Below are 11,218 nucleotides of genomic sequence, written 5' to 3' on the forward strand. Positions count from 1 at the left end.
CCTTCGCTGGAGAAGCCGCTGAAAATCATCATTAAATCAGGTGCATGCGCATTCCTCTGGCTTGGCCGTCCTCGTCATCCTTTGCGTTGGCAGAGATAATTTGCGCTCGGTCTCCGGTCTCGGGATGCGGTGGCAACGTAGCTGTGCCCATACCAGCGCCTGAATCTGCCTCACGTAACTTCCAAGACTTGCTTCGTTAACCGGGTGGTTAGGCAAACAGACGACATACCGAGGGGCGGAGAGCGACGCTTCATGCACGACAGTTCATGGATTCTTCTTCAGACACACCGGGATTAAGCCATGACAGCTGTTAGAACCAGTGGGAAGCCATGTCCGTGATCGCAGTCAAGACACAATCAAGTCCACACGCCTGATACTCGGGGGGACCTCCGGGGTCACCGTCATCGCGCCTGAGCCGAGCGCGTCCCCTCCTCTGGCGGCTACATATTCGTGGAAACCCGTGTACAACACACTGCACATAGGCTAGTATGGTTTGGGCATCACACCTCTTTCTGTTTGCTCAGGTGAAGATGTCGGCGTGCCCTTATAGGGTTACAGATTAATACGGCTGCACTTTATTTATTCTTTCCGAGCGACGAGGTTGAAAGAACATCGTTTGACAATTAGTCACACCTTTTCTCTAGAAGAACTAATACATCAACGTCTGTCAGTGTGATCCATGTACGCCGGAGATCTTATTCTCCGAACCTCTCCGGTTCCCTGCAGGACTTTGAGCTGGATATGTTGACATTAACGTAAGCATGGATGGAATGATCAGTCTGTTGGGGCTCCTGTCGCTCGGTCTGGAAGGCATTTACTGCCAAGGAGTGTACGGTAAGTCGCAGAATATCCTAACAACACCCTCAACAAACTCAATAGTGACCTTGCAAAAAAAGACGATATCATTTGTATTCAGTGTTTCAAACGCGGGTGACCCGAGAAAACAAGCTGCATTAAAATGTTACAAGCGTCGTTAACCCAACGCGTTTCATACAATGGAGACAACCGTTGACTTCAGCGATCGGAGGGTAATCTTAAATGGTTCAAAAGAAGGAGAGTTCGGTACTGGTATATATTAATTACAGACTTTCCTGCAATGTTTTTTCGTTGTTTATTTTTTTTGCATCGAAAGGCATCGCTTTCAATCCATCAGCGAATGTCAAAAATGTGAATATATTTCTCCTGCCAGGTTAAACCTCAGACGTAACGTAACCAATTAATTCGAGCGGAAATGAACTAATACATCTGACACATTCAGGGTTTTGAATGACTGGGGGGTTCGGTTCTTCTCACCCGAGAACCTCTTTTGGTGGTGGTGCGAATACAGCGTGGTCCCTCCTGGCTTCGCCTCTCTCATCCCCTCTCCGCTCACACCACATGGTATGCAACTTGTGGCATTCTCCTTCTCTCTCTCTCTCTCGTTCTGTGCCTTGATTTTGTGAATATAAACCGTGTGGTGGCTTCACCAGTTTTTCCTGTGTATTACTAACCAGATAAGCCTTGCACACTAATGCAGATGACGATAGATGATGTCTTGCATGAGTGCCCCGCTACCAGACTCAGTGGCACAGACGACCCTGAAATGCATAATTAAACGATCACATACGAATGTGAGGTAGACCTACTCCTCAGCGCGTCGCTCTCTTCAGAAAACGCCACAAGCTTAGAGTCCTGGTGTCTCCTCAAATCATATTTGGCAGCAGTGCCTGTTGTGCTGACCCGTGTCTCTGATTAATGATTTGTATACATTTTGTCAAGGACTAGCGGGAGAAACCAATACAAGATCAATATCAGCGTCTTGTAGGCTGCAAGTGCAGGCACCATATCATTTTATTTGATTGTTTCGATGTCAGTACAGTTTTTACCGGCTTTATTTGATGCCTGCGAATGTGGGAGTGCAAGGAGAGTCTTGAAGGTCCTTTCCTGCGTGTATACTCTGTGGGAAGAGCGTGTTTCTGTGAGGCCAGGCCTGTGTGCTCAGGCTGGACTAGAGAGGCAGGATCAGGCGCTAGGGCAGTGGTTTATGATCATGTCGCTCTGATCACACATAACATGGGGTCGCCAGAGTTATTGGCTAAGGGTCAGCTGTCACACTAAACACTCGCCTCGCACAGATCTCTCATGGACACACAGCACACACACACACACACACACTCCCACACACAGATAAATGCACATTTTCTTACACACATACACACACACAAACACACTTAAATACACATGTTTTTACACACACACACATACACACACACACACACTCCCACACACACATAAATACATATTTTCTTACACACACACACACTAACACAAACACAAACACAAACACACACACACACTACATAAATGCCTACCATATTATGAAGAAGATTTGACTAGTCGGCTAGTGACCCTTGACATAAGACTGCAGATTGCATCTGTATTCATGTCCTTCTCTGTTGAGCAGCATGTCTAAACTCCAAATGTCCACATTTATATTGTCCTATTCAAAGCCCTCATATATCACGGATTCAGATGCATTTCATGCACCCTCAGAAGCCCACTCGTTCTCAGACCGGGCAGAAAGCATGCTCCCAGGAGGAGGAGAGTCTAAAGAGTTCAAAGAAACAACCTCATATGAATTCAAAGCAGTAGTGGCGGCTCCTTGCTTGACTTTGCGAGCGCCAGTGAATTAGCTTGCGCCGGTTCCTGTGTTTGCTTCCTGCGAGTCTGTTTGCAAAACATGACTCCCTCGGCTCAAAGGTCAGAGCTTGTGTGTGTGTGTGTGTGTGTGTGTGTGTGTGTGTGTGTGTGTGTGGGTGTGTGTGTGTGTGCGCTGATTGTGCGGATACACTCTGAACAAATGAAATGCTGCGATCTGAAGATCTAGCATATACATTTTATTTCTGCTGGTGATGCTGAAGGTCTGTAGAGATTCCCTTGAGTGTTCGCAGATCTTACATATTCATTTAGAAGCATGAATTAAACATTAAGATCGTCAGATTAAACACATGCTGAACAATAACCCACGTTTGCCGATTGTAGTCCTTGTCAGTGTGATTTCCATTTGACGTAGGCTGAGTGTCTGCTGTGGAGGGGTGCAGCGGCAGCAGCAGCAGCATCTGTCTGATCATCCAGATACGGGTTCAACATTGCTTAAAACAGCACATGGCAGCTTAGGGGCAGAGGCAGGGGCAGGGGCAGAGGCAGAGGCAGAGGCAGAGGCAGAGGCAGAGGCAGAGGCAGGTTTCCTGCATCCAGAGCCGGGCTGGAAGAGGAGAGTGTCTGGGACAAGGCTGGAGATGTAGAGGTGGAGACACACACACACACACACACACACACACACACACACACACACACACACACACACACACACACACACACTCACACACACACACACACACACACACACACACACACACACACACAAACCCCTGTGCGGAGATGGAGAGCTGGAGATGTAGAGGTGGAGATACACACACACAGACTTACACACTTACACACACACACACTTACACACGCACACACACACACACACACACACACACACAAATGGCTGTGCGTAGATGGAGAGCTGGAGGTGTAGAGGTGGAGATACACACACACACACACACACACACACACACACACAAACACACACACACACACACACACACACACACACACACAAACACACATGCACGGAGATGTAGAGCTAGAAATATAGAGGTAGAGATACACTCGCAGACTGGAGAGAGTGTCTGGGACAGGGCTGGAGATGGAGAGGTGGAGATACACACGCAAACACGCACACACTCACACACACACACACACACACACACACACACACACACACACACACACACACACACAGATACGCTGGGAGGAGGAACACTGAAGGGAAAGGCTTCCTCACTGTCACATTAGTCTTTCGCCCTGCAGGCTGATTGCGTGGGTGTGTGATGAGTGTATCTGTGTGTGTGTGTGTGTGTGTGTGTGTGTGTGTGTGTGTAGTGTGATTGCGTGGTTGTGTCTATTTTGAGAGTTGACAGTAGTGGAGGTTTGCTGAATGGTGCTTTAAGCCTGTTTCAGCGGTGTGTGTAAGCTAACACACATCTGGAGTGTGGCCCGAGTCTCTGGGCGCAGCACAGTGCGGTGCAGGACTGGGAGGTGTGTGTGTGTGTGTGTGTGTGTGTGTGTGTGTGTGTGTGTGTGTGTGTGTGTGTGTGTGTGTGTGTGTGTGTGTGTGTGTGTGTGTGTGTGTGTGTGTGTGTGTGTGTGTGTGTGTGTGTGTGTGTGTGTGTGTGTGTGTGTGTGTGTGTGTGTGTGTGTGTGTAGTGTGATGAGTGTGTGTGTGTTTTTGGCAGAAAGAAAGACTCTTTGATGAATGAGCTGCAAGCTCATAGTGTCAGTTACCAGATGCTCTTCTCCCAGTGTCATATATTAAAAAAAAGATTAACATTAACATATTCTCTTTTTACAAACTAGCTCATTTTACTCAACCTGATATATTTTTTATTGGCTGGATAGAGCTCTGACATTTTACCTTGTGTGTGTGTGTATACTATTTCCAGACATGATGTTATTGAACGCATCATATTGAGGCTAAACCTGGCAAGACTAGCTCTTGCTCCATTCTGGACCGGCAGTATACTCAATTATGTATAGAATCTGTAAATTAATAAAGTCGATATAAACACAGTGCTTCCCCCTCCTCATTACCACTAGAAACCACAACATTGGGTTAACAACACTTGTTTGTATAGAATCTGTAAATGAATAAAGTTAATATAAAAAGGGTGCTAGCCACTCCTCACTCACCCTCCCATCAGTTTCACTTCAGTGGGCAGGAAAAGCACATTCTGACCTTGTCAGCACATACAGGAAGGCTATTACATTACTGCGACTTACCCAGAGGGTAGACCAGAGGGCATCCACTCAATGGACTACACAGTAGCTGCCTGTTGACATTGTAGCTGCAGCAGAGACACGATCCTGTACAGATTGCCAGTGCTGCTCTCCTCTCCTATGCCCTGTGCTAGAAAGATGTAGGGTACATCACGGCAAGAAAGATGTAGGGTACATCACAGCTAGAAAGATGTAGGGTACATCACAGCTAGAAAGATGTAGGGTACATCACAGCTAGAAAGATGTAGGGTACATCACAGCTAGAAAGATGTAGGGTACATCACAGCTAGAAAGATGTAGGGTACATCACAGCTAGAAAGATGTAGGGTACATCACAGCTAGAAAGATGTAGGGTACATCACAGCTAGAAAGATGTAGGGTACATCACAGCTAGAAAGATGTAGGGTACATCACAGCTAGAAAGATGTTGTGTAGGGTACATCACGGCTAGAAAGATGTTGTGTAGGGTACATCAAGGCTAGAAAGATGTTGTGTAGGGTACATCAAGGCTAGAAAGATGTTGTGTAGGGTACATCAAGGCTAGAAAGATGTTGTGTAGGGTACATCACGGCTAGAAAGATGTAGGGTACATCACAGCTAGAAAGATGTTGGGTACATCACAGCTAGAAAGATGTAGGGTACATCACGGCTAGAAAGATGTAGGGTACATCACAGCTAGAAAGATGTTGGGTACATCACAGCTAGAAAGATGTTGGGTACATCACGGTCAGGCTTGTGCTGCGAGTCTGGCAACCTTGACAGATGTTCTAACATGCCAATACTTGGCCAATGGTAACAGAAGAGCTTAAAAAATAAACAATGCAAAGATGACTTGCAAAGAAAAGCTGTCAACAGCCATCAATGCATCTGAACAAGGGAACTATTTTGAGTTGGGTTTATATATGTACTGCTCTAAATCACAAAATGACCATGATATGCCATCTGCGATTAAGGAAATGTAGTAAATAAAAAAAAAATTCTGAACAACAGTATAATAGTCAGCGGGCTGACTATGTTCTCTGTAGAAATTACCATTCCGGGGCGGAACGTCAGTTTGCAGTGTGTTGCAGCCATGAAATCAAACACATGAACTGGAGCAGCAGAGATGCCGTTAGATTCCACCGGAGTTAAAAAGCCTTGGCATCCTTCTGAAAAGCTGCGTGACCAGAGACATAATCAGAGAAAAGATGGGCCAGAGACAAAACGATGGTAAATATTGGAGATGCATTTGATAGATGGAGGCGAACTAGAGCCCAGGAGGAACTTGAGATGGATTCTGAGTTGGTTAATTTTCTCCGGAACAGGTAAGCATTGAACAACTTAACTCATTTATCATGGCTACTAGTAGGGATGGACAATCGAGTCCTCACATTCATACTCTGTGTTACGTTTGCAGCTGGGTTGGCAAGGCAGCAAATATTAGAGACCAGAGGTGGGTAGCAAAAGCTGTGCTTAGTTCAAGTGTTTGTACTTTAAAATAATAATGACTCAAGTAGAAGTAAAAGTACCCGTTAAAATAATTACTTGAGTAAGAGTAAAAATGTCTCTCATAAAATGAGTACTCATGAAGCGAGTAACTTCATATGACGATACTCTCACCTATTTGGTTTATGTATTATATACAAATGTGGGCTTATGGCCAAAATATAATCAAAACAAACAGTTGTCAAAGTCATTTGACATTTCCCTGGAACAAATCATTGAACTAAAAAAGCGAAAATATTGAAAAGCAATGAATATGCGCATCTGACAGCTTCACGATTGGGGTGGTAGGCTTTACAGCTGTTTGCTTTCACCAAGTTTTGCCGGATATGACATCACACCGACAATGAAGGTTTCCGTGAATGAATGTTCCAGTCAGTGAACGAGATGAAGAGCAATGTTCTATGTCTGAGAATGTCTGCAAGGTTTCAGTGAATGAATGTTCCAGGCAGTGAGCGAGATAGGGCGATGTTCAATGTCTGAGAATGTCTTCAGGTTTCAGTGAATGAATGTTCCAGGCAGTGAGCGAGATAGGGCGATGTTCAATGTCTGAGAATGTCTTCAGGTTTCAGTGAATGAATGTTCCAGGCAGAACGAGATATGGAGCGATGTTCCAGGGAATGTCTGCAGGTTTCAGTGAATGACTGTTCCAGGCAGAACGAGATGAGAAGCCATGTTCCAGAGAATGTCTGCAGGTTGAATGTTCCAGCCAGAACGAGATGAGAAGCCATGTTCCAGAGAATGTCTGCAGGTTGAATGTTCCAGGCAGAACGAGATGAGAAGCCATGTTCCAGAGAATGTCTGCAGGTTGAATGTTCCAGCCAGAACGAGATGAGAAGCCATGTTCCAGAGAATGTCTGCAGGTTGAATGTTCCAGCCAGAACGAGATGAGAAGCCATGTTCCAGGGAATGTCTGCAGGCATCCAGCCTTCAGCCAGCCCTACTGTAGATGAATTTGGATTGTCACTTAAAGCTTTGCTATTCCTATTTGCTTCGGGGAGCCGCCATCTTCGTGACACTTGTAAGGCTTCAGCACGCACACACACACACACACACACACACACACACACACACACACACACACACACACACACACACACACACACACACACACACACACACACACACACACAGCTTCGGCACGTGTAATTACTGTTTCATCAGCTTTTTCTTGGCACCCAGACAAGGGAAAGAGATAGAGAGAGAAAAAGAATGATGAAAAACTCTAGCACTAATATGACAGGATACGTGTCTGAGGGCTCCAAACCAATTATGACAGTGGCATACTGTCTGGCAGCCCAGCTCAGCACACACACACACACACACACACACACACACACACAGACACACACACACACACACACACACACACACACACGCACGCACGCACGCACATGCACAAGCACACACATAGACACACACACACACACACACACACACACACACACACACACACACACACACACACACACACACACACACACACACACACGCACATGCACAAGCACACACATAGACACACACACACACACACACACACATAGCACTCACACACACACACACAAACAGACACACACACATAGCACACACGATAGCTTAAATGAAAGCAAACCAATCTACATGATAGCTAGTGAGGACCATCATCATGCTCATTTTGCCTGGCTTTCCTGGCAGTCGTCCCAAAGGCCCTTATGCTGTAAGTCTACCATCATTATCACACTCACGCTAGACACTCCTCTAAGTCTCCCATTCCTATCACACTCACGCTAGACACTCCTCTTAGTCTCCCAATACGCTCACACTCACGCTAGACACTCCTCTAAGTCTCCCATCCCTATCACACTCACGCTAGACACTCCTCTAAGTCTCCCATTCCTATCACACTCACGCTAGACACTCCTCTAAGTCTCCCATCTTTATCACACTCACGCTAGACACTCCTCTAAGTCTCCCATCCCTATCACACTCACGCTAGACACTCCTCTAAGTCTCCCATCCCTATCACACTCACGCTAGACACTCCTCTAAGTCTCCCATCCCTATCACACTCACGCTAGACACTCCTCTAAGTCTCCCATCCCTATCACACTCACGCTAGACACTCCTCTAAGTCTCCCATCCCTATCACACTCACGCTAGACACTCCTCTAAGTCTCCCATCCCTATCACACTCACGCTAGACACTCCTCTAAGTCTCCCATCTCTATCACACTCACGCTAGACACTCCTCTAAGTCTCCCATCTCTATCACACTCACGCTAGACACTCCTCTAAGTCTCTCATTCCTATCACACTCACGCTAGACACTCCTCTAAGTCTCCCATTCCTGTCACACTCACGCTAGACACTCCTCTAAGTCTCCCATCCCTATCACACTCACGCTAGACACTCCTCTAAGTCTCCCATCCCTATCACACTCACGCTAGACACTCCTCTAAGTCTCTCATTCCTGTCACACTCACGCTAGACACTCCTCTAAGTCTCCCATCCCTATCACACTCACGCTAGACACTCCTCTAAGTCTCCCATTCCTGTCACACTCACGCTAGACACTCCTCTAAGTCTCTCATTCCTATCACACTCACGCTAGACCCTCCTCTAAGTCTCCCAATACGCTCACACTCACGCTAGACACTCCTCTAAGTCTCTCATTCCTGTCACACTCACGCTAGACACTCCTCTAAGTCTCCCATCCCTATCACACTCACGCTAGACACTCCTCTAAGTCTCTCATTCCTGTCACACTCACGCTAGACACTCCTCTAAGTCTCCCATCCCTATCACACTCACGCTAGACACTCCTCTAAGTCTCCCATCCCTATCACACTCACGCTAGACACTCCTCTAAGTCTCCCATTCCTATCACACTCACGCTAGACACTCCTCTAAGTCTCCCATTCCTATCACACTAACGCTAGACACTCCTCTAAGTCTCCCATTCCTGTCACACTCACGCTAGACACTCCTCTAAGTCTCCCATTCCTGTCACACTCACGCTAGACACTCCTCTAAGTCTCTCATTCCTATCACACTCACGCTAGACACTCCTCTAAGTCTCCCATTCCTATCACACTCACGCTAGACACTCCTCTAAGTCTCCCATCTTTATCACACTCACGCTAGACACTCCTCTTAGTCTCCCAATACGCTCACACTCACGCTAGACACTCCTCTAAGTCTCCCATTCCTGTCACACTCACGCTAGACACTCCTGGAAGTCACCCATCCCTATCACACTCACGCTAGACACTCCTCTTAGTCTCCCATTCCTATCACACTCACGCTAGACACTCCTGGAAGGCTCCCATCTCTATCACACTCATGCCAGGCACTTGTTTAAGTCTCCCATCTCTATAATGTTCCAATAGACACTCCTGAAAGTCTACCATCTTTATCTCTTTTAGTGTAGGTGTTTGGCACTGAACATGATTGAACTAAGGGTGTGTTAGTGTGTGTGTGTGTGTGTGTGTGTTTGTGTGTGTGTGTGTGTGTGTGTGTCCTAATGCAACCTTGTCATTTGAATTTAAACTAAATATTAATGATACACATCATGGTTGACACTTTGGAAATCATTAACGGGGGTTAACTTTAAGTGTGATTATCAAATGACTGCAACTGGTCAAATAGACTCTATGGTACTGAGCTAAGCAGCTGGAGGAGCACTGACGGCCTTCAAATACAGGCCTAAAATGTCTGTCTCCTTGGGCACAGCTGGTCCTGTTCAGACCTCTATTTAACAGGTGTGAGGTTGGTACAGTCAGCCACCGAATGTGGCCTAATTAATGGACGAGCCTTTGGCAATATGTTGTTGTCATAGTCCTGTGCTTGTTTGTTTATTTATTTGGTTGTTTTGTTTTGCTTTGCTAATGCAGGCACTCACTCTGTCACTCCGGCCCCGACGGCTCCGGCCGCTGTCGAGACCACGTCTGTTGTCATGGCGATGCCATCCGCGGCATTGGCCTGCCTCCACCTCGGCTCCCTTTAACTTTCTCTTCACGACCTCTTGCTGCGTCGGTGGCGTAGCAGTCGCTGAGAGAAATGCAAAGTGATTGCAGGCTGAGAGCTGCCTGAGTGTTGCTGGCGTGAAGGCCCAGGAGGCACTGAGGGGTGTGGGGGGGGGGGGATGGGGGTAGTAGAGGGGTGGTGAAATTAGCGCTGTTTCATTTCCACGGCAACGTAAGAGTGGCTCCTCAGCAGCGGGGTGAGCTGTGGTTAAAGAGCGCTGACACACCAGGAGCTGCAACTGAAGTGGGCTGTCATCAACACACACACACACACACACACACACACACACACACACACACACACTCATGGCTTCAAAAGTCAACAGTAAACAGCCCACACAGCGGGAGGGGGGGGGGGGGGAGCTAACACATGCCTCCCCTCTTCTCTCTTTCTCTCACTCTCTTTTCATCCCTCCTTCTCTCTCATCTCCTGCCCCCCTTCAGCCATCACCCCCCCCCCCCTTCTCTCTGTCTCTCTCCCTCTCTCTCTCTCTCCCTTTCCCTCCATCTCTGTTTCATCTCTCGCTCCGGTATGTAGGGCACACAACATGATGAGACACAAATTAGCATGAGTTGTGTTCCCTCTTCTGTTTTTTTTCCCCCCCACCACTTCTGGAAGATTCTCAGATCAAATGGTCACACCGTAAGCAGGTTGGTCACGGCCGCTTTGAGTGGAGGCGTCGCCGGAGAGATGCGTGACAGCAGGATTTATGTAGGTTACTCTCCTGCGCCGCGTTCTTAAAGACCTTTTAAAATCCTCTCCTTCAGCAGCGCGGCAATGCACAGCGCCGCTGGACTTCGTAATTACCGTAGAAAAGGACAATCAACACTCCCCACAGCACCAGCCTCAGTCTCAGTCTCAGTCTCAG

General features: G+C 47.1%; 1 protein-coding gene across 1 annotated transcript in view; it reads left to right on the top strand.

The window, feature by feature from the left end:
- Positions 1-761: 761 nt before the first annotated feature.
- LOC308377615 (MAM domain-containing glycosylphosphatidylinositol anchor protein 2) overlaps positions 762-11,218 on the top strand; it is a gene marked incomplete at both ends in the record, with an annotated part of 200,573 nt that continues 190,116 nt past the window's right edge. Inside the window, one exon of the mRNA XM_080854336.1 lies at positions 762-834. Coding sequence (XP_080710462.1) covers positions 762-834 — 73 coding nt within the window. The remainder of the gene's footprint in view (positions 835-11,218) is intronic.

Source organism: Sprattus sprattus (genome assembly GCF_963457725.1).
Source record: "Sprattus sprattus genome assembly, chromosome: 16".
Taxonomy (NCBI): domain Eukaryota; kingdom Metazoa; phylum Chordata; class Actinopteri; order Clupeiformes; family Clupeidae; genus Sprattus; species Sprattus sprattus.